The sequence below is a fragment of the Trachinotus anak genome, unplaced genomic scaffold, assembly GCF_046630095.1.
Source record: "Trachinotus anak isolate AG129_WGS33_773 ecotype Australia unplaced genomic scaffold, CSIRO_AGI_Tana_v1 ptg000024l, whole genome shotgun sequence".
NCBI lineage: Eukaryota > Metazoa > Chordata > Actinopteri > Carangiformes > Carangidae > Trachinotus > Trachinotus anak.
Window position 1 is genome coordinate 12449196 of NW_027273875.1, and position 24828 is coordinate 12474023.

The window sequence follows — 24828 nt, forward strand, 5'->3', positions numbered from 1 at the left end:
GCACAGCATTTGGACGTTTTCAGATTTTCAATAGAATTTGATTCTCTCTCTCCCTATAGTATTTAACCTTACGGTTCAATTATAGAATAACAGAAGAACAGTTAATTGGTGCACAAGCTACACATTTGCTATATGGTCACCAGAGGGTGCAGTGAACCACACCATAACCATTGTTTTTTTTGTTTTTTGTATTTTGTTTTTTGTTTGTGGGTTGATTTACAACATTGGACATGCTACAGATAACTGATAGAAACATTGATTAGAGAGGCACGGATGGTGAATGTATGAGTGACAGATATTTTATTTGAATTTATATTTAGGTTTAAACGTTAATCACTAAGAAGATTTATGAGACACATTCAGGGTTATCTACACCTTTGCAGGACACATAACTGGCAAATGGGTAAAAGTAACAACCAACAGACCATACTCGGAGAAGGTACATGTCACCCCCGGGCGTGAACAACAAATCCATCATTCAGATCACATCTCAACCAAGATCTCACCGCCACCAAATGATGTCATGATGTATTAAAACACTGACATTATTTTGCACACCAGCACTTTCATAATTGTATCATGTCATGCTTTCACAGATTTTTCACAAGGCCCTTTTATGTCATTGTATTTTATGTATTAGGCTGCATCATTTATGGTGGTTCAACATAGAAAACGGAGGGTGAATATTAAGAGTAAGATTACAAATAACACGATTTTTTTTTCTTGCAATAATTGCAGTCAAGAACAAATATTTTATTTCATATGTAAAGCAAATACTCACAACAATACAATTAACATTTTACAATATGAATGCGCCATACCAGTGTTTTTGAGCATTTATCATCCATACTTTACATGACTGCTGTTCATTTTCTTTAGAATATTAATAATCGTAGATCTCCAAATGTTTTCTGTTTACACAGACATGTCTGTATCATACATATACATGAGACACATTACAAAAATCCTTTGTGGTTTGTACAAATGATACTGTTACAGTTAAATTTATCTTAATTTAGCTGTTTCATCTCTGGATTTCTTTGTGAAACATAAGATTTGATTTGCCAATATATTATTTATATTTGGTTTTCTTTGTTCAGCTCAGTTTGACATATGGGATGGGACGGGACCATTCTTCTTCAGAATTATGTATCTTTGTTGCTCACAAACATGATATCTCACACTTGTCTTCCTCCTGCTGAGATACAAATGAGATAGTATGTTAAAGTGATACATGTGTAGACAGAATATGTTGTATATACTGTATAATCTCTTTTACCTTAGAGACATCTCTGGTTAGTGTGTCAGTCTGCTTCTCCTCATTATAGCTCATCTTATCCATCACTAGTAGTGAAAGAAAATGTCCTCCTTCCTTCACAAGCATAATAACATCTTCCAGACATTTCCCCTCCACATTTTGTCCATTGACTTCTATCACCACATCACCCACAAGCAGTCCTGCACCCTGCCCAGAGCCACCAAAAGCCACCTGCAAGAGAAAAAACTAAATCTACCACAATATTTGACAACAATGATCAAAAAGAACAGAGCAGTCCATAATATGCTGGACTTTTTCTTCTTCTTGTTCTTTGTGCCTCAGTAACAAGGTAAAGTTGACTAAGTGCATTAAATATTTCATCACCCACCTGGCTGATGAAAGTCCCAGGACTCTGTGGGACACAACTCAGATTAAAGCCAAAGCCTAAAGGGCCTTTTTGGAGAGAACAGAGCCTAGACTTGTCCGAGGCATCCATTTCCTTTTGTACTGACTTCTCTGTTTCAGAGGCACGTGCACTGCTCTCCTTTTCTTCCTCAGCAGCATCGTCCTCACAGAAGAGAAGAGGTGATAGACCCAACTGCAGACACAAAAAGAAACATGCTTATCTGGATGAGAATTATGTTCAGATAGGACTTCATATTTAGATATGCCTCAGGATTATTATCCATCCTGATTAATTAAACTAGATTAACTTTTACTGCAGGCATGATCACTTGATCATGATTGGATCAAAACAGTAATGGTAAATGGACTGCACTAGTATATGTGAATGGGTGAATGTGACATTTACCCATTCATTCATACAGTGCTTTTTTTCAACATATATATGTTAAAGGCACTAAAATAGGTATGATGTAATGTAATCAGGTAAAAGGAGTCTTTTATGTTTCAGCCCCTCCAATAATGAAGGTTGGTGCTCTCATGGGCAAGGCAGCGGGTTGAGATTTTGGGTGGGGGGGTTGTTGCGTTTCCATCTTCCATTATTGCAACAGAAGATCATGGATGTTTGTATCATAATTTTGGCCTTGGTTTCAGAATCGTTCAGAATCACATAGCATATATGGATTGACATTTCAAAACACTTTATCTTGCAGCCCAAATATGTTGTTTCATTTAGTAGTTCTATAATAGCAGTTATGTTTACTCAGAGTACATTTTAACTGACTTTACTTCACTTTATCTGAGTACATTTTTACACAAGTAATTTTACCTCTACGTAAGTAAATATCTTGAGTAAGAGTACTTTTACTTCCGTACAATTTTCCAGTACTCTTTTCAACCCTGTAAAACATATACAACAGTTTTGGTGATACCCACCTGTGTGTAAAACTCGAGCCCCTGGGAAGTGATGGTGGTGAAGTAAACCTGTTCTTTACTCTGTCTCACTCTGTCCACAATCTCTTCATGCTTCAGCGTCTCCACTGACTCTCCATTGATCTCCAGCAGCAGCTCTCCATCCTGCATACCTGCCCTTTCTGCTGGACCACCTCTGTCCATCTCACGCAGAACATGAGCTATTGTATAGAAATGTGATTAAAAGACTTGAATACATGGAAGGTTTGTGCGTAAGCTTTGCACTCTCCATCTCTTACATATGCGTCCTGATGGCGTCCTCTCCAGCCGAAGGAGGAAGCCGTAGCCTTCAGGCCCCGAGAGCAGGTGGAGTTTTCTGGCTCTATGAGGCAGGTTATGTGGAACAGCCATGGAAGGCAGGATAGGCATCCTCTGTCGCAGGTAGTTCTTCTCACTCTCACTGTCAATCACCAGGATGGTGATGTGATTGCCACATTTTTTCATCTATAGCAAAACATTATTTATCATTATAAGTCAAGGCTGTATGTAAATCTTGTTCCTGTGGTTTCTTGGTATGTGTTCTTTTTTTAAATAATAATTTTTGGAGAAATTCAGCAAAAGTGAGAGTGTGACTTTACAAAATTATTATAAAAACCACTTGACTATGTACCATCCTGCTGAGCGCTGAGTGTGTGAGGTCGGACACTGTTGCTCCATTTATCCACACCAGGCGATCTCCCTTACGCACCCCGGCCTTCTCAGCAGCACCTCCTGTCACCAGGCTCACGGAGAAGTGACCTTTTTCTCCTGCAGAGCAGAAACAGGAGGAGCAACTGAATAACACTGCACAGACTTCAACTTAAGGTCTGTTACACATCTAATCTTAAACTTTGGACCTGCTGTGATTACAAGAAAGAGTGTTACCTTCCACAGGTGTGAAGTTGATGCCCAGACCTGAGACAGGATCTCTGGTGATGTGGCAGAGTCTGGGTGGTTTACAGCTCTCACCCTTGTGTGCTTTGACCAGATCTCGGAGGTCTTGGCCTCGCGACGCAGTCTGCTCATACTCCTCCCCATTCAACACTAATAAACATAACTGGTGTCCACTTAGCTTTATCTTCCTGGCCACCTTATTCATAAAAAGGGAAACACAGTGGATCCAGTAAGAATGAGTATTTCAGAGAGGTGTCTCTTCTTGCCTCTTCTTATCTTACCTCAGGGTGAGGAACATCGTCAACATAGCAGTTGTTGACTTCCAGGAGCCTGTCTCCATCTTGAAGGCCACTGCAATCAGCCACTCCCCCTGACATCACCTTTCTGATTATGTGACCTTGGCGCCCCCTCTCCACTCGCAAATGAAAGCCATAGGACTCCCCTTCCTCTCGTTTAAGAACACACAGACGTGGGCTGGGTGTCGGCACGGAGTCTGAGGAGATAGAAAAGTGCTGTCACACAAAGACAACTTTCCTCATGTTTGGATGCACACAGGATAGTTAGGAATTTTGCATGCAGGATACCTGCGTCATCTGTGATGACCATCACTGGGTTGTCTATTCCCTCTTTAGGATTAAATGTGAATTTCCTGCAAAACAGAGATTGGACACATTTAACCTTTTAGCCACTACTGACTATTAGATTTGGTAACTTGGCAGGTAAAGAAAAGTCCACTTTCTTTCTGTTTTTGACCCTAACACTTCATTTGGATAGTGGGCCTACAGAGAGGTTTATAGGTATTTGTTGAACAATCTAATGTTCAACTAATGTTCAACAATGTATGTGCAAATATTCAACCAACAATTAGTAAACCATTTAATGACCAGGGTGAGGGTGAGGGTTAGGGCAACAGCTGAAGTGTTGAATCTCAACTAATAACCTGTTGAAATGTTACAGATATTCTACAAACTCTCTGTAGACAAACTATCCAAATAAGGCCATACTTGTTTTTCTAAATTTTGACTAAATTAATTGTTCAATTGCATCAATTACAAACACATTACAGTGTTGAGTGCAAATTAATTGCACAATCTCAGCATTATCATGGCAGTAACAACAGTGTTTATCTGTGCACTTATCTTGGGCCCAAAGTCTTAAAGATTACAATACTCCAAAAGTCAAAATGTGCTATGTGCTAAACATTAATATGAAATTGGTTTGGGCAGACATGAAAACTCAAATTTAGTTTTTCAGGCTAAATATCCAACTCTGTTCTGTGTGGTGCCTGATCATTGAAACACATTACATTAACATTAACTTCACATAATGAGGGTATTTAAAAATGTACGTGAATGATTAGATGAAAAGCAGACTTACTCTGTCAGCCCTATGATTTCCACCAAACCTTGAAAACAAAAGTCATATGAAGTGAATGGCTTTAGCAGCACAGCTCTGTACCTACACATATTAACCATGTTGATCATAATATGTTTTACTGTTTTCAATATAATTTTCAATCTGTATTGATACCACACACACCAGATCAAATTTTGTAGAATAGCAACACAAACAGTACATAAGCATTAGCTACTAATCACAGCATGGTATATTAATTTGAACTTACAGCTCTGTGAACATCTGCATGGTTCTGTCCACTAAACTGTGATGCATCAGCTTAACAGTAAGATTGGGGTGTGAGCCTTGGACATGTGCTGGCTATGACTATCAGCGGGGGCACCATAAAACAGGGTTTGACTTTATGTGATTATCTTTAGTCTTTGGCCTCTCTAAAAGGGGAGGGGATTTAAGAACAATAAAATCCTTAGTTACAAACATCTCAAGAAAATGTGGCAGATAAAGAATTGTTATTTCTTGGGACCTGGCACTCTAATATTAGTCAGGCAAGCATTGTTCTCAAATAAATCAACATCTGTTGCTTTGAGCAGCAGGACTGAATGATCTATCAGGACAACTAAGATGCTGACAGATGATTTGTTGAATGTCATTCTGGTACACATTGCTCCTCTCCATGTGGTACATCTGTGCCATCATCAGCCATGTGTCACTGCTGTTCAAGCAAAACCAACTATCACTTCACAGGTTTAAAAAACATCTCTCCTACATAAATGATTGATGCACTTGTCTTTGGCTAGTACTCCATGAAAATGAACTAGAATAGATACAGATTTACAATAATGTACGAATGTCTTCTCTGAGTGGGTACAGAGGGTCACAGAATACAAGTATCTTGGCACCTGGCTCAGTGAGAAAATTACACTGAAATATGTTGAAGGAAACCTTGTTGGTAAACTGTGTCAGAAGCTTGTGTTCTTGCACAGAAACAGAAGTTTCTGTTTCTGAGAGGTAGAAAAAAGATTGTTGTAGCAGTTTTCCCCTCAGCTCTGAACTAACTAACTTGGTTGGCCTTCTCTGTCCGAGAGCCATGCTCGTACTTATTTATCTATAAGGCCTTGTTGCTCAGTTGCCATCGTATATCTCACCTTTGCTGCACTAGCACTTTGGCCCCCACTTGACTCACTCCAAAAACTGCTTAATACTACAGCAGCCTTAGACCAGAGCTGATTCAGGAAAACCTGCAATCTGTAATATCACCTTTCACTGAGCTTGTACCTTGTTATAGGCCTATTTATTTACTCAGCCTGTCCTTGTTATTTTATTTGTTTTGAACCACAACATTATTAACAAGACTACGTGTTCTCTGCTCGCCTAACTTCTAGAAATAAAGGTTGAAAATTTACAATTTACTCAAGGTTGACCTGTCCCCCATCATCCTCTAATCTGTCACACTGCTGATCTGTGTGGTTCATGATGTCAGTGACGAAGAGTCCGTGCTTCTCTGACACATTGTGAAATCAAAACAACCTGTTATGATCATGAAACCCACAGAATCTGTGAGTGATCAACAACACATCACTAACTCTCTGCTCCCACATGAAACCCATGTCTCACATCACATCTATGTGGCCGAGCAGCCTCCTCTCCTGGATAGCTTATACCACGGGCACTTCGCTGTAGCTAATGGATCACTGTTTGCTTTTCCCCACCATAAACCTTCTCTTTAATGTTCTAGGACGTAGTGGTCCTCCAGATACACACAAAGACAAACTGCTGATGTTCAACTGGGTCTGCTGATTAACACGATTTAAAGATGTCATTTTTTTTATTACCATATGGGAGCACTATCCAAACGATTAGTAGGTATGATAGGTATAGAACTCTATTTAAAATCTGTATTTCATTAGATGTATGGAGCAGAGTGGAACACAAACACAGGCACAGGCATAGGAAATACATTGTTCAAAATATTTAAAAATAAATATGGAAATATAATGAAATACACTAAGCCAGAGGACAACATGAATCAGACAGCTCATATAAGACAGCTGAAAAAACAACAATTAATAAAGTGCTAAAGGTTTGTACCTGTGCTTGCTCTCATGTTGTGTCTCTTTCCTATCAGGTTAGCAGTCGACCACACAGAGGGAGTCCTGTACGTCCAAGCATTTATTCTGAACACAGGCAGACTCCTCCCCATGAGGGGGGACACTGAGATTAATGTTTAATCTGTGTGTGAAATTTTGAGTACACATTTCTCTGTGTAATGTCTGCGCTGCATCAAACCATCCGCAAAACATATAAGAAAATCCTTCCCTTCTGTTCTGTCTCAATAAATGACTTTCATCTGTTATTCTTGGAAAATTACAACTATCTGTGCACGTGTGTAAATGGTATCTTTAAACCCTCATTTAAATCTCAATGTATCATCAAGGGCATGGCCTTATTTTCAATGATGGCGAGAGTAAATTTCAAACAGAAAAAATACACACAAAAAGGATTAAGTTAAAAACAGTTAAAAACAGACACCGTATCTGTGCCTGTTCCCACGAGAGTCACATCCAAAAGGGATTGTTGGTGTCAAGGCCAAAGCTTGGTGACAAGTTGCACAAACAGACCTTCATTCCAATAGAAAACTCCAGAGCAGTGATTTACGGTTTAGCTGCTGTGGCAGCAATGGGAAAGTGCTGATGCACATGATGAGCAGAGGACAGGAGGAATGAGTCAAAATATTATTAACTATCATATCTATTTAACCTGAAGGCTTCCAGGAAGCCCTACAACACTCAGAGACAGCATACTGGAGATAGGCGGTGATCAACCAGGTTCATATTTTGATCATTTCGCCATATTTTTCGGTCTTTTTTTGAACTAAGTTTATTGTCATTCCTCTTTAAAAGAAGTTTTTTTCAGCATTCAGTAGTCAGACCAGCTCACATTTCTCTGGATGAATTATTACAGGAGGTTAAAGTGATGATTTCCAGCATCTTCAGTGTTCAAATGAGCTCCAGATTTCAGAAAGTCAAGTCGAAGTCAAGACGCTCAACTCCAGTGTGCTTTTATCTGGGTTCAAACCTCAAAGCAAACAAAATAATAAACCATTAGCAGGACAGAAGTTACATGCATTGGCATTCCTAGTAAACATCTTTTCTTAACCTGCAAACTCGCAAATATGCTCCAGATTTGAGTTGTTACTTATCAAGAATTTCTGACCAAATATGAGTTTTGACATCCCAAAGATGAACTGCACCTTTCACCACACACACATACATGAGCGTACATGGCATGACCTCTCACCAAGTTTGCTGGTAGATAGATGACACCTTCTACAATAACATTACATTAGAGGCTCAGCATGTGGCACTGCAGCATGTTCAGGATGCTTTACTGTCAAAACTATGGCACTGTGGGGACTGTGAATAGACTTCTTCTGTTCCTTAACAATACATTTGTGCACAGATCATCTTGTAAACTTAAAAGTGCTATAAATCTTAAAGGATAGGTTCACACTTCTAAGTCTGTCTTCAGACAATATTCACATGCCAATGTGCACGCTGAGAGAGTTGTTGTCATTGTTAGCTTTCCCTCTGAGCATACTGGCAGAGAAGAGATCGCTTTTGTTACACAGTTACAAAAGCATAACACAGTTAGAAAAGTGATCTAAGAGCTGGGGGACAAAATCCACAGTCCTACACCAGTGCAACATTGCATTTTAACGTTTGCACTGAAAATTGCATCAGGAAGGGAGCACTGCCTATTCATTTTGGAGACGAGGAATGATAACAGCAACCAATAACTCTTTCACCATACATATGAGTTTGTGTTCACTGCATTAAGACAGACTTAAAAACATGCTTTGAACCTTTCTTTTAAACTGCACCAAAAACTTTTGATAACTGTGACACTCATTTAAACATGATAACAGATGCCACACATCAACTTTACTGTATTCAGGTGAAGTCAGCAGTGTCTAAGCTTCAGTCCACTAGATGGCAACAAAATCTAAATAAAAAATGTCTCATTGAAAAAATGTTTTGTGAATTTTTTCAATGAAAATTCAATGAAAATTTTTTCAATTGAAAAAATGTTTTGTGAATTTTTTCAATTACATATAATTATAATTAAAATTGTTGTCACCTGATTATATTCTAGTATTTATGACAAACAAGCTCTAAATGTAGATGGTTATTTATTGAAAATAAACAGATTTGACCTCCCTCCTGTAGGTTTTGAATCCTGGGATCAAGGCAGTAGATACACACATTTCACCAAAATGCAAAGACAGAAACAGGTTCAAAATCAGATCTTAGATTTAAGATTATTTGACTTTGATAGATAGTTATTTGACTTCTTAGACTGGTATGTGTGACCAGTGGCAAACTGTTCTTCTTCCTGCTTTAAGGGAGCAAAGGCCCACACACAGTCAATTAATAACTTCATCTCAGCCAGCGTTCAAAGGTTAGGCTGCAGTATGCTGCATGTCACTGAAGAGTGTCCGTGAAAATGAAATGAAATTACGGTGATGATCTGTCACAGCCTTACTTTACATCATGCATTTACAGTTTAACTTTAACAGACAGCATATTGTAGAGTTTTACCATCCTCATGCTCAGTGTGACAGTGAAAGTGTGAGCTGAATGAACTCGAACCTGCTAAATGACAGACAAAAACAGAGCTAACAGAAAGAGTTTGTGTATTGAATGTGTTTGTGTGAGGACACTCTCCAAACCTCTGCCTTCTTAAAGTGGAGCAGAGAGAGTGATAAAGAGAGAAAGAGGAGAGAGCAGAACAGGCAATGGGGCCTCTATGGGACTTTTTCAATCCTGGTTCCGGATCCAAGTGTCAGCCCCTCTCAGTCATCCCTGATGGGATCCTCCCAGCCACAGGAAGACACAGAGCTCCCATCTGTGCCTAAATCCTTGCCAAAGCACTGGAGTGTACTCGCGGTCAAAAATCTGTAAAGTAGACAGTTACCTTTTTGTAAGCTTCATCCCATTTGTTACACATATCTCAAGTCCAATCATGGCTGCTCTTCTGCTGGCCTTGACTCTTCACTGAGCTGCAAGGGATGAAGTACAGTAAAGAGAGATATCATGTTGGAGAGTGGATAGAGAAAGACAAGGGCAAAGGCTGCAGAGCTACCACCGCTGCCCTTCATTTTGCATGGAGCCTGAGGCTAATTTCAGCCTCACCGGTCCTGTGTGGCATCCTTGCCGAGAGTCCGAAGGCCAATCTTTCTTCTTGACACACATGGCTTCTCTGTGAGTGTCTGTGTCTTGTGTTTCCTCGGCCTGTGAATCCATGGCAACAGCAGCGTGAATGGTCCATTCAGGACCACTACACCCTCTGCCTCTGAAAATATAGATCAGTAAACAAATTGCATAGTTGATTTGGTCCAGGTTTATGGCCACATGGCAAGTAGCAATGTTATTTTACTAAACTGGGTTCCATCTGTGAAATAAAATTCCTATCGGCTGTCATCCCCAACAGAAATTCATTCAAATTAAAATTCATTAAAATTCATTCTATATATTCTATAATTATTTAATATTATTAAAACACGTTTAGGATGCATAGATTCTTTTTCGACCATTTTTGTAAATTGTTCATCCTACACCCAACACTTCCCCTAAACAACTGATCTGAAAGAAATCTTTCTTTCTTTCTTTCTTTCTTTCTTTCTTTCTTTCTTTCTTTCTTTCTTTCTTGTTTGAGCATCTTTAGCAGATCCTCCTGGATGGAAAACATTTGTGTGCATGGCTTAGAGTTGATTTTTTTTAAACCGATCTGGGACTTTTAATTGGCAGGCATGACATACAAATGTTTTTTAGTACTTAAATTTTCTCTTATTAAACTTATTAAACTTATTATTCTGGTTTAGAGTTTTAGAGTTGCTGTATCTCATATCTCCCCACCTACTATAGAGATGAACAACATCATCTCAGATGACCATCAACCTTTATTAATTAGATTTTTCTACAGTATCTCTATATTATTGTGTCCTTTCCAGGCGAGGTTTGGGGATCTTTAGGCATTCCTCAGGCAGCATGATGTGTGATCAACGTATACCATGTACTACTTTTCCTGTGACTACACTTTTCTTCGGAAGCCATAATTGCTGGCTCAGCAGAATAAGATCTCTGCTAAAAGGTCAGTTCATTTGAATGATCGCGTTCCTAGCATTCAATTTTACATTGAGCAATAAGTTTACATCCTCTGCCAGCAGAAATTGTGGATGTAAAAAAGGGAAACGATCACTGGGGTCCACACTCCACCCAACAGATTGCATGATGCTCACTAAAACACTCACATCCTGCAAACAGGCAGATGCAGATTTCTTTATTTTATACCATATAATTTAATTTCTGAAATTGTCTTGAGAAAACTGTGTAAGAAGAATAGAAGAATTTGTTTTCAAAAATACTTTTATCATTATATTTTGCCCTCCTTTGCACGCTTTGAATGCTGTAATTGTTGGTGCAGGACAACTATGTCAGTGTGAAGAGCCTGTCAACTTATCAACTTGTGTCTTGAGAAACAATACACGCTACTGTATGTAGCACAACACTAAGACACACACATGCTGCGTGCACACGTTTATATACACTGAAATGGTCTGTCACTGACATTTTGACAGCAGTATGTGTCCAGATTATCAACCAAAAACTTCCTCCCTTTAAAGCGGAGCATGCTGAATACATACAATATATTTCCCAGTAATGTGTGATAAAAGGCAAATAAATAAAGTACATATATTATCATGTAATAACAAAAAAGAAACTGTGAGCATAAAAACCTAATGTAAACACAATAAACGTTGAATAGATGCTTGTCGAGTTCAAGAAAAAGTTGAATTTCCGACTTTTGCTCCGAGTGATCTGATTGGCTTAGAGGAACAAGTGTACAACGCGTAGGAATGACGTAAATTTACAAATACGAATGATGTGGCAAAAATCAAAGGGCGAACAGAAAGAAGTAGTTCCACTTTTACATTTGTTCTCATGTACTTTTATGTTGAAGTCTGGTGTCGCTGCTTGGTATTTCAAAGATACGATTAAACATTGTAAATACGCCAACGAAATTGTAAAAATACACAACATAATGTACTTTTAAAAAAAGTGACTCCGTATCCATCCGCCTTATTGAGTGCACTTCCATTTCCGGGATGTTTTCTCTGCTGACCAACCTCCACCGCCATTGCAGGTCCAGGGAGTCGGTGTAGTGGCAGCCAGCGGTTAGCTAGGGGAAACCCGCAAGTAAACAGTTAAGGGACGAATAAAAAGTACCATCACGCCGACAGCACGTTTTAAACAAGGCTTATAATTAATTCATTTGGACGTTAGACTAGAGGCTCCCTGGCTGTCCGGCTAGGATCTGAGAGAAGAAGCCGTAGTTTGTTAGCATTAGAAGAAACCGGAGGAGAGTGAGAGAGGAACCGCCATGGCTCAGATCCTGCCTATTCGCTTTCAGGAGCACCTGCAGGTATTTGGATGAATGGATGGTTAAATAGTTATGTAAAGTTTGTCTTTCAGTCGCAACTAACACGAGATTATCAGTGGCTCCTGATAGTTTTCAAAGTCTAACAAGCTAACTTAGCTTTCGCGACCCATGCTAACTAGCTTGGCAGGGTGGATGACGTTTATCTTAGTTAGCATCTAGCCTTCTTGCTAGCACTTTGACTAGCCACCCCTGTTCATGATGTAAATGACGAAAGTCTGAAATACAAAAACAGATGGCATATATATTATTGTCAAGTCCTAATCAGAAACGCTGTGTGAACCTAACCCATTCTTAATAGGTAGGTATCTCGACCATGAAAACATTCACAATGAAGTATTGGTTTCCTCGGAGTTACTACTGCTATAGTGCCAATGGTCACTGTCAATGCTGCGATAAGGCTGGATTTTAGAACGACCATAAATGTAATATTTAGTCATTATCTTATTACTTCCACTGACATGATTGAATCTAACTCTAGACACCTTTTCCATCACACAGTGAGGTGATATCTAAGCAAAAAGTGAAAATAGTTCAAATTTTCCAATCAAGTTATTTGTATGACATTGACATTCCGTAATATATGTGCATCGCCCGATTACTTTGAAAGTGATTATCCGACCTCTGACGGCTGTCACGCTGGTAGGTTGTAGAAATGGTCATGTGGTGTGTGTTGGCTTGTCAGATAGCTATCCGACTACCCATGTTGAATGACTTGGCCAAAGTTGGCAGAGGCTCAAACATTCACTGAGACTGACTTCTGCTTCTGTTTAATTCTGTTTCTGTTGTCTCTCGCTTTGAGATGGGAGTAACGAAGGCGGTATCCCATATTTTTGTACCGCCAGGCAAACAGGTGTTTTCCGTGATTGTGCTTGCTTCTGGGTTTAAATGGCCACACCTTTACTACAACCCCAATAAAATTGCAAGCAGGTTTAAGGGGTGGAACATGCTTATGGATGCAGTGCTTGTAATGAATAAATTATCAATCTGGTGTTTCATTCAAGCTTAAACTTAAAAATGTGGTCTGCCTACCTCTGAGCTTGAAGAAAAAAATCATTTGTTTATTCAGTCTTTGTATTTGTTTTCTAGCCTGACCTGAACTCAAAAGGCTTTGTGCCTCACAGCGTAATGAGACGTATGTCTTTGGGCCTTAAATGTTGACAATTTACTTGTGATCTGAGTTGTTTGTCTAGTTTTCTAATAGTTCAAATTTGCTTCATTTCTAAGAGCCTCTGTATCTTTTGAGCACTTGCTATTAGTATCCTCTGAAAAGAGGTCAGAGTTCAAGGTCAGTACCATTGAACTCAGTGAAAGCTTAGCAGGGTGGATATTTGAATCCAGGTCTCCTGGTCTTATACAAACTGTCATCCTATTTACAGACATTGTTAGAATAGCAAAATATAGTGTTGCACCATTTGATTGGTTGAAGAAACGATGGTGCTGTTTTTGTTTAAATGGAGTGGATGCTGTCCTTTAACAAAATTCCTCAGAAAATCACAAAGTTGTGCTGCTCAACATTATGTTTCATTGCCGTCCTAGTTCATATTAAAGAAGTTGATGAGTTAATATGTAGGCCTGTCACCAGAGATTGTATGGGCATGGAACTTCATAAAGCTATGCAAAGGTCTTTTGTGAATACAGTTACAATGAAATTATTATGGAATGATTTGTGACTTATTGTTAAGTCCTCCTGATTTCATTTCTGGTTACTGAGCATTACAACTGAACTAATATTTTCACTTCAGCTGAGGGAAAGGTCTGTGCAATTGTGCCCTGACACAATATCAGTAGAGTGAAATTATACTGGTAGTTTTTGAATTTAATTGTAGGATTGCATTCAAGGAACCATAGTATTTCACATGGAACGTAGCTTCATGTCATTTATATTGATATGTTTTACTTTTATGCACAAATTGTCTTAATAATACAATAGTTTGTTGCATTTTATTCAAATTACTTACTGTACTGCACAGTAGTTCTCAGTGTTATGAACTGCCAAGCTGTGACTGTGAAGTGTGCTTTCCTTGATTTGTGTCATTGGCACGTCACAAGGTCATTTTGTGTGACAAATCAACTCCCAAGGGATCTCCATCAACTATCACTAATGCATGACCTGCATATGCTGTTTCATGCATGTTTCACAGCATACATCACTTGATCATGCAGAATGGACGATGGATGATCTGACCTAAAATTGTAAATTGTCACATTTACCTCATTGATGCCAGACGTGTTTCCTTTTTTGTGTTGGTGTGTTTCTGATTGGTTTGTCCTCAGGAGTCTGTGCATTATTCTTGTTGGCTTTCAGTTTGTTCGGTACTATAAGATGCTGACATGGCTATTCACAAGAGCACCCAGCCAGCAGAAAGGAAGTCAGTTTATTGGTACACTAGAGTCACATGGTCCTGGAATGATTCAAACTGATATCAGCTCCTGGTTTCTGATATGGTGCTGTCATGATTTCTCACATAGTTATAACAGTACGCAGGCTCTGCAAAGCAGGTTCATATACAACTTTATTTTTTCAGCCAATCAAATTTTTCACCATGCTATTGTTTCATTCTCCTAACTATATTTTTAAACGTATGCTTCAACAAAAAACATTTATTTGAAAGTCTTAAGACTTTACTCCAATAGACCAATGTGATAAATTCATAACAATGTCTTTGTCATTTAACAAATGAGAAATTCTTGGCCTCTGTGCTTTTTTGGGATAGTTAGAGGTGACATTAAAGTTATTTAGTGTGACTGGTCTCTCACTTTCCGCCTGTCTCATAGATCAATTTAATTATCTCCTATTTTGTATATGGTTTATATATGTTAGCATATGTAGTTCTCCCCCTGAAGTTGTCCATGTAATGTAATGGATAACCCTCAGAGAAGTATCTAGGGCAGGGTGGTAAGTTTCTTGTCTGTCCATTTAATCAAACTGTGGTAAAATTGTAGTAAAGCTTACATATTATGATATTATATTTTCTAGTTTTCATGTCTGAATTATTAAGTTTTGCACAAGTCTGTCACCACATGGGGTTTAACAGTGAACATAGTCAACTATGTTAAAATTACTGTAATGGCAAATTAATAATTTTGTTGTACTGCAGCTTACAGATGGTTGTCACATTGGCATTTTCTGCAGGACTGTTTTCTGTAGCTAGTGTTTAGAGATGATGTACAAGCCCCCCCCCTTCATCTGGTCAACTTGCATAGCTTGCATTTTTATATATCATCCATTTATATAGTGTAGTTTAAACTCCAGCTAGAGAACTTTAATTGCTCAAGTGTCAAGTAAAATGCATGTATCTTAACACCTCACATCTTTTCTCACACAACACAGTACACTGTTTGTTGTGCACTCCACTTTGTATGCTGGGACTAGGAACGGGTATCATTAGGATTTTGTCAATTATGGTATCTACCTCAGGACAGCTATACACATAGTTAAACAGCAGGCAAACTGAAAATAACTAAACCTGTCTATTAAATGAACGAATGACGTTCAAATACTAAATCTCGGGAGTTGACTGTCTATAATATTTAAAAATAGATTCTGTTCATATAACACAGTCCCCATTTTTGACAAATACTTCCCTTGCACATGTATTTTGTTAGAAGGGTTGACAAGCTGGGTTTCCTTTCCAGTGCCAGATAGGCACTGTTGGTGATTTGTGGGGGGAAACCAAAAGCCTTAGCTTATCAAAGAGTGTGTTAATTCAACACAGTATTTCACACATGACTCCATAATTACAAGTTGAAATACTGTTATTTTACATTCTTTGCATACATGCATGTTTTGTAAGTATACACAGTAATCCTTTATGTTTACACAACATGTCACCAGTTAACTCTCCCGGCTAAAGCAATGACAAAACATCACCAAGAACCTTTTTGTTAAGTGTGTAATATGCTGTTTACATTTTGGAGGCAGGTGTCTCCAAAAGTGTCATATAATGTACAACTTTGCCCAGAATACAGATGAAAAGAAAAAATATGTATTATTGGTGGTAATTTTCATTCATATAAATGTTGCTGTCGGTAAATTGGATGTTTGTGGTTTAAGAAAGGATTACATTCCCTGAATACACTTAAAATATGGGACTAATGCTGGCAAGCTAAATGCATATAATTAAGATTTATTATCAGTGGTGTTTGATAGTAAATTTTATCTGTTTGTGACAAATACCCTTAGGTCTGCTGTTTGCCTGGTGGGAAGGACATAAGTTTATTGTGCCATGCTCTTTAAATATGACCTTACAAGGTTTGCATGTTACACTTTGAACTGTGCTAGTGACTGACCAGCTGAGATCCCGTGACAGGCTGGTGAGGATACAGATCTGCTGAACACTTGACATTCTGCGGCACTGTCTAAATGTAAGATAAAGCATGCATTTGGGGGAAAAAGGAAACTGCAGTATCAAGACCACCTCAGCAGAACTGGCCTAGAGTGTAGACTGATGGGCTTCAGAAATCCATGCAGTCCTTCCTTCTCTCCCCCCAACTCTTTATCAGTAAAGGCAGCCCTCTTGCTCCTCACCCGTGGGCTGGTCACATGTCCCCTGCCAGTGTCACATGGTAGTGGAGGAGGCAGCACTGGGCAAGCCTGTTGTTTCAGTCCTAGTAGACAATGGGTCCCTGGTTTCCTGTTGTGGAGCACTGCAATGAAGTGCTGCAAGCCTCAGCACATTACATAGCACATCCTTCCCTGCCCTGCCTTGAACTTTACATGTGTGGGACACACATACAGCTTTTTTATTGCTGAGCAAGATGCTGCTTTCCTTTGAAGGAAGAGCATGCAGGTTAAATCAACAGATGGGATTCCCTTTGGGTCATTAAGAGTAGTTCAAATCTGCTGGCTAATTCATTACTTCTGCAAGATTCAATAGAAACTATCAGCACAACTTTATAGCTTTTAATGGAAATCAACTCATTTGACATAGTTTTCTTACTAGAGAGCACAGATTTCCTGAGCCAGATCAGCCCAGTCCTCACTAGGGCTACATGATGTATCAGTTATTTGTATTGAGCAAGAGTTGCATAAAAATAATGCAGGTCTGAAATAATTTTCCATATTTTCACATTTTTTGGTGTTTAGTGATACATTCTCCTGCCATGCCCTCAGATTACACTTAGCCCATCCATAGTCGGAGCATGTGAGTGTTTGTATACTTGGCCATCAAACATTTTCAGGTGTCAAAGACAAGTTTTTTATTTCTTGATATAGACTTTAATAACATGTTGAAAAAAGTATCAGTCAGGACATTCTTTATCAGAAGTTCTTGCGACCGGTAGTGGATCCTCGTATTAACTTGACTGATGGGAATATAACTGCAGTAAATCCTCAATAAAAAATATCCAATCAGGTAGCAATAGATGGCACTCATTTCCTCACACTGTTCTGATAAAATCCCAGGGCTCACTTCTTTATTGATTAACATGAACCAAGGAGCTTTCAGTGAGCCTAACATAACATGACAGTTGTGCTCACTGTCTCTGGTGTAAAAATATTGCCTTTCAGAGACACTATTTTGAGACACGTCCTACTATAATGTCATGTCATTGAAGACGTAGGTCTGAGATTAGACTGAAGTGAAGCAGAGAGTTGGAGTTAATGATTTGTCGAGGGACTAATGATAGTTATGTGTAGTGTAATCGTGAGTCACTGTGTTTCTTACTGGCAATTTGTTGTTTCCATTGCACTCGCTGGCTGTGTGTTGGAAACATGAGCCTTCAGGTTCTGTTGTAAATTGATTCCGTTCCTCCTTTTGACTGTGCTTTTTGTTCTTTTTATCAATTACCACAGGCTTTCTTTATCCTTTAAAAGTAGCTATTACACAACTTTGCTTCTCATATTTTAATCAGCAGTTTCTAAACTTCTGAACACACTGACCTTATTAGTTCGTTGATTGTCCTAGAGCAGGGGTCGGCAACCTTAAACACTCAAAGAGCCATTTGGTTTCCCACAGAAGAGAAAACACCGGAAGCCACAAAACCCTTTTGACATCTAAAATGAGGATAACACTGCATATATCGTTTTTTACCTTTATACTATGTATAAAAAACTATAGTGTGTTGCATTTATGAAATCAATGAACTGCTGCAGAGAAAACGAAACTACCGGGGGGGGTCGAAAAGCTCAATAATCGCGTGCCGGCGGGTTTCACACATCGGCGGTTGTGACGCATATTTTGAGCGACAAAAAATTAAACACGTTTTATTTTAATGTTACAAGATCGCCATAATCTTCAAATTTAGAATTACATTTAAAAAATTAACGAACTAAAATAAAATAAATTTAAATTAAATACTCATTATTTATTTTCCAAAGTCACAGGGAGTCGCAGCAGAGGGATGAAAGAGCCGCATGCGGCTCCGGAGCTGCGGGTTGCCGACCCCTGTCCTAGAGTATATGTGATGCTCTCACTCTTCCCTTAAATTTGTCCAGTCTCTCGTGTGTGCTCCTCTCACAACCCCTGTTAATTAGCTGCTGATGAATTGAAAGGTTTTGGGCTAGTTTCTGCCCATCAAAGCTTGAACTAACTACTAGCCTAAACACAGCAGCACTGAGCCAGGGCAGGCCAGACTAAACGACTAAATGGTTTTCCACATTGGTTGTAGCTCCACTGGTTTGACCTGCTTTCACCCAAATTCCTGCTCATTGATGTCACAGTAGCATTAGCCCACAGCAGTGTTTAACCACAAGGTTTCCATAGAAAACCAGTCTGACAGACCAGACCATGGTGTGGTTCGTCTTCCAGCAGTGCAACATCTGGCTGTATATGTTGTAGGTTATTTCAAGAGACAGAGGTAACATATTCACTGTGATTAGGCTGTGCTGTGCTTTCCTGTGTTACGAATGCTTTTCATTGTGAATGAAAGGACTTCCTGCTGATCCCAGAATAGATGTCAGATGGTAGAGAGAGAGAGAGAGAGAGAGATTTTTAGACACGTAAATCTGTCTAGAAAATTATTGTGTAATGACAGAAGGATGGCCCTCCTTGTCTGCTTAATGTTTAGACATGCCTCAGCCTGGTTTCCAGAGATTAGAGAGTTGATTTTAAGAAAGTCAAACATTTAATTCACACAATCTTACATCTCAGAAGCACAACATGGGCTCTTATTATATTGTAACCAAAGAAGAGTGCTCTTGGTTTGAATCCAGTATGTTCCTTTGAAGAAAGATGGTAGCCATTTCTAGTGTTATGATAAAGCAAACTGTTGCTAGTTATTTCTGAAAGCAGATGTATTTAGAGTCTATAATATAATCTCTTTGGGCCCCTTTCCTTTGTCTATTGCTTGAATAAATGTTGCCTCAGTAAACAAGGCTTCTGTACTGGACAATGGCCACGATAGGAGGCATGGAAGCTGCAGCTATGTTACTGTGTGATGTCACCCTTTGTAGCAGTAAAAATATCACAGTGGTGAAAGCTTGCTTCAGATCAATTTGCTGTTCTTTCCTCATTGCTGGTAGTAACACTTGTTCTGTAAGATCATTTATCGCAATGTCATTGAGAGGGGACCAGGTTACTCACTAGAGAAAGAATGTGGGTGGGGCAGGTCTGTGGGGAGGGTGTGTCCTGCCATTGATAAAAGGTGTTCCCATTTCGTTGAGCAGTTCCTGGAACTGTGGTTTGTGTTTGCTGATTAGGACTCAACTGTGGCAAATTGTAGACAGTGGAGCCACCTTTTATCATTAGCAAACCTCAAAATGAACACCCACCACCAAACATTGGTCAGTTGTGGCTGTGGCTGGCAAGCCTAACAGGCTCCCTGGCAAAGATCCAATTTGTGTTAACAAAACTACTCTTGACTTTTCAAAATTTAAATTGGGGGCTGTCATTAGTACTTGACATTAGAGAACAGGTCACTAGGATTTAAGTTTAACATTTCAAATGATTTTTTTTTAAATAATTAAGTTTGATTATGCTTCACTGTGTACAAATAACTTGTAAATATTATTTTATTATAACTTATAATATTTTATGAACTCATTTACTCACTTCATGTCTGTGGCATATGGAAATTAAGTCAAAACAAATATATCAATAATTGACCACAAAAGATTGATTTGCACAACCCTTGTCTTAAGGTGATGCTCCAAATTGCTATAGTATTGTACAATATCTGTACAATTGTGTTAGGTTGCGAAAGTAGAGGAAGTTGCAAAAGCAATACGTGGCCTATGGGAAATGTTTCTGGTAGTTTCATTTCCTTCAGGCTTACTTCACAACCTCGTTGCCATTTTCATTTGATTAGCAGGAAGACACTGGAGTTGTTTCTGTACCAATTGTATTGTCATTGTCATGTTCCATGTCTAGTGTTATTGTGTTGCAGTAGTTTGATATTAGAATAGGTTTGTTCTCGTATCGGAGTCTTGACCCTGATGTCTACAGCTGTTCTGCATCAGCTCCAGTGTAGCTGCCCTGAGTAGGTAGTGCTGTGTCAAAGTTTGTGTGAGGCAGGCAGGATGCCCTGTTTCCAGCCTTGGCAGAAAGCTGGGCTGCAGAGCTTGCTGGCGTTATGTGCTGCAAAGCAGTTTACCTATAGTTTCGGGCTTTTCACACAGATTAAACTGCTTTATGTTTTGTATCACATTTTTTGTTGTGCTGTGACTCCAGCAAGTCTGAGAAACTAAGGTAACACTTCTGAACTCTGATATACCTTATCTTCATGTTTCATCTCACTTAGCTTAACATCACACAACATTAAGCACAAGTGATTGTCAGGACAGGTGTAATGGCAAAGTTGTCCTCATGCAGTTATAGTGCATCATGTAGTCTCAACAAACTGCATCTGAACCAGATGCAGTAAGTTACAAGAAGTCAGACCAGATAAGTTTCAGGGAGTCAGACTGCAGTGTGACTAAAGCGTTGTGTAATATGGTTGTAGTTTCCTCTTTGGCCCATGCTTTCAGAACTTGGCGTTGGATGAGCTCTCCACCCAGCTCGTTTCTCTAACTGTTATGATGAGCTGCATGTGTCCAAATAGCTGCTCAGTGTCAGGCGTGGTGACCTCATTGGCTGGCTGTGGTAGTACGAAGCAGCTGAGCAGAGTCAAAGCCTTCTTATTGGAAACTATTGTTGTTTGGTAAACAACACAAATTTTAATTCATTTGACTGTTTAAAATCATCATTACTAATCACAATGTTAACAAAGTACCTAGCTCTCAGCCTTCTGACAATCACTTGAAAGTCACTTCCTGTTGTCTGACACGTAAGTCTATTTCTCCCCCTTTTTTTGCCACATAGTTTCATAGGTTCTCTTGGGAAATACTGCACCGGTTTGAAGTACAACTGAAATAAACTATCTCTTCTCAAATGACAGCCTGAAGGGGAGGGGGGGGGGGGGGGGGGGGGGGGTTGTGGCAAAAAGTTCTCAATGTTACCTTTGCTAATCATGTCGTATTTAACTGCAGCTCTTTATGGGCCATTTCTGTTAAACTTAACTTGCCTCTTGGTTTTTTTCTTTTTCTTTCTCAAAGCTCCAAAACTTAGGGATCAATCCAGCCAACATAGGCTTCAGTACTCTCACCATGGAGTCGGACAAGTTCATCTGTGTCCGGGAGAAGGTGGGCGAGCAGACTCAGGTGGTGATTATTGACTTGGCCGACCCCAATACACCAATCCGCAGGCCCATCTCAGCAGACAGCGCCATAATGAATCCAGCCAGCAAGGTCATTGCACTTAAAGGTATGGCAGTGTATTGGCACTACAGAAGCCATGTTTCTCTGAATCAGTGTAGGTGTTACCAGAGAAAAAGAGAGAACTACATTAAATTACTTCAGTGTTGTATTTTAACTAAACCCCTGAATGGGGCTTGCAATATTCAGTTTTGGCATGTTTGTTAATATAGCAACATTATCCATTTAATATTTAAGAGTATTTCAAATTATTGTCATCTATTTATGTCCATACACATCCAGCTATTTTAGTTTTTCCACTATGAAGTAGTTTTACTGGCCAATGTGTATGTTTTTTCCAGACATTTGTCCTGTAAATATTCAAAATAGCATATTTTTATTCTTTTTGTTCAGCATCCATGATTGCTTTGACTTTTTTGTTGTTTTTGTTTTTGTCTTTGTTCTTTTTTTTTTTTTTTTTTTTTACTTTACTGCTTTCTTATCTGTTTGCAGACGGTGAGTTGAAATTTAACTACTTCACTGTGGAAGTAAAATCCTGTTTTCAAGACAGTATTATGGACAAAGTGGACACCTCTGAAATGATCCCATTCAGTATTGCCCTCTGCTGTGAAAAAAAATTAAGTATACATTGATTAAAGTTGACATGACCTTATCTACCATTGTGTGCTACTGGAAACTTTAAACTCAGGTTTTGGTAAAATACTCTTAAAACCTGTAAGTTATTGGCCTAGTTTAATATTTTCCATATTTTCAAACCAATTTCTGGATAATTTCTGGAACTTTCCCACATCTAGGCCATTATAAATATTTCTTCGTAAACAGGATTTAGCTTTCACAGCCCTATAGCTTGCTGGCATCCATCATTTTATTATATGTACAAGTGATTTAAAACCCATTTTACATGTGGTAATACTATGGGTAAAATAATTTCATTTTAATTCTCATGTCTTCTCAGTTTCCATTTTGAAATCCATGTCTTCTTCCATCTGTGTGAAGTTGTAATTACCCAGACCTATTGTTTCACTTGTTTCCCAGCTGTCTTACATGTTTATTGATTAAAATTACAAACTTAATTTCTTATGGTTCTCTGTGCTAAAGAATAGCTGTTGCTTCAACTACTAGAGACTCAGTGCACTGACTTGTAAGCTGTGTGGAACGTCTGATGGCATCTGATAGCAGCATTGATTTGCTTTCACGTGTTCCTGATGTTATCCTTCTCCCATATGAGAATTAAACAGTGTTAAGAAGAGACCTTTAATAATCTGTGAAGTTCGGTTGTTAGGGTGTAAAAGGTAGAGAAATAGGTTTAGATCTGATCACCATTAAGAGTTGAGGCGCACTTGATTTTTACCAGATCCAAGAGCTAACACCCTTGTGTATCCATCTGTCTGTGTTCAGCTCTTGACCTCGCCCCTATCCAACTATTAGAATAACATTTTACAAGCCAAAGAGGTTGTGTTTTAGGATTTTTGGCTAATCTATCTCTTTCTGGTCACAGTTTGTGTTATGAGTGGATGACTAAACCTCTTAGACCTTCAGGTTTTCTTATAAAATGACAAAATGACTTTGACTGTTTAAAATGATCCTCAGGGCATTTATATGACCACTGGTTTATCTCAGCTAATTTTACTTTTATGGCTGTGTAAACTACTAATCAGGCTTGAATGTGTTGATTTCAGTTAAATATATCAAGAGAACATTGGCTAGTTTTAATGTTATGCAGTGAGGAATTAAGAGGTAGAGTGTAATTTTTGTTGTGTTGTTGCTGTGGTGTAATTAGTAAAAGAAAGCACGTTTGTGTGAAACTGACTCTCCTCCTGTTAAATGTATTTATTAAAAGTGGTGAACCTTTAGCAACCTTTCTTTGCTGACTGTCCGATCTTCTGAGGATGTGGTACAATGTGCAGTTATAAACTGTGTGCTGAACTTTTATAGAGTTCTAGCTCATTGCTGACAAACATGTGACATTCAGACCTGAGCAGGGGTGAGCATTTCAGGAGCTGCATTACTGCACATTATGCTTCCTGGTAAAATGTTTCACAGCACGTAAGCTTGTACTGATTAATAATGAAAAATACAGTTTTTTTTGTCGTTTTCATGCTGGAAAAAAAGACACTGACCACCGCAGTAAATGAGGTCCTCTTGTTCTTGTATTGGACAGGTCAGAAAATGCTTCCCAATAAAAACAGTGGCACTTCAGCAACGCACATTTCCTCATCATTCACAGCAAACATTAACTGTGTGATTATGGTGGATTTTACAACTATGTGGACAGGAACAGGGAGCTCAACTCAGCTGTGGAGAGCTTCATTTTCATATTGGCTCAAGTTGCAGTACTTGTCTGTTCCTCAGTAATTATGCAGCGTAAAGTCAGCGTAGACCCTTCCTCCCTCTTTCCACTGCCACTGTTTTCCCTGCTCACTCTACCATAATGATGATTCTCAGCCGACCTTGTCATGTGACTCAGTATCAAGCCTTGACCTTTTCATGTAACCACGTCTGAAGGATGGACACAATGCGCACACACACCTCCAACAACTGATCATTATTCAATTACAAATCCCTTTGCTTGCTCTTTAAATTTTGGCTGCTGCTGCAAGTGGTGCATATGCCACACCGCTTATTATTCTCTGATTCTATGGCTTAGTGATGGCAAAATGATCTTTGACGGTTGTGCTAACGCATTGGTCTCTGCTTTTTCTCACTTTGTTGATAAGTATTGAATAATGAACAAACAAGGAAGTCACACTGCTTCATAATAAAGCTTTAGCTCACTAAATTAACCCTAACTAATAAAACCAAAAAAAAAAATGCAGGTGAGTGAACCTTTTCTGAA

General features: G+C 38.9%; 2 protein-coding genes across 6 annotated transcripts in view; one reads left to right on the forward strand and one right to left on the reverse strand.

Annotated features, from left to right (window-relative positions):
• Positions 1-277: 277 nt before the first annotated feature.
• Positions 278-7022, reverse strand: nherf4b (NHERF family PDZ scaffold protein 4b). 4 transcript variants are annotated; one of them, XM_071461315.1, is made up of 11 exons: positions 6950-7022; positions 4883-4910; positions 4090-4154; positions 3787-3998; positions 3497-3701; positions 3243-3379; positions 2872-3076; positions 2597-2793; positions 1647-1856; positions 1280-1489; positions 278-1198 (listed from the first exon to the last, which is right to left on the reverse strand). In XM_071461315.1, the coding sequence occupies exons 1-11, from the start codon at positions 6963-6965 to the stop codon at positions 1163-1165; spliced, it is 1521 nt and encodes a 506-aa protein (XP_071317416.1). In that variant the 5' UTR covers positions 6966-7022; the 3' UTR covers positions 278-1162. The 4 variants fall into 4 exon arrangements, 3 of the variants coding, with proteins under 3 accessions (XP_071317416.1, XP_071317418.1, XP_071317417.1); XM_071461317.1 differs by lacking the exon at positions 6950-7022 and adding an exon at positions 5130-5238; XR_011684924.1 differs by having other exon boundaries at positions 733-1198; positions 1280-1510.
• Positions 7023-11963: 4941 nt separating this feature from the next.
• Positions 11964-24828, forward strand: part of cltca (clathrin, heavy chain a (Hc)) — a 31940-nt gene continuing 19075 nt past the window's right edge. The window contains exons 1-2 of one of the 2 annotated variants that reach the window (XM_071461634.1): positions 11964-12343; positions 21834-22041. In XM_071461634.1, coding sequence (XP_071317735.1) covers positions 12302-12343; positions 21834-22041 — 250 coding nt within the window. In that variant the 5' untranslated portion in view covers positions 11964-12301. The remainder of the gene's footprint in view (positions 12344-21833; positions 22042-24828) is intronic. The other variant, XM_071461633.1, reaches the window with a different exon arrangement.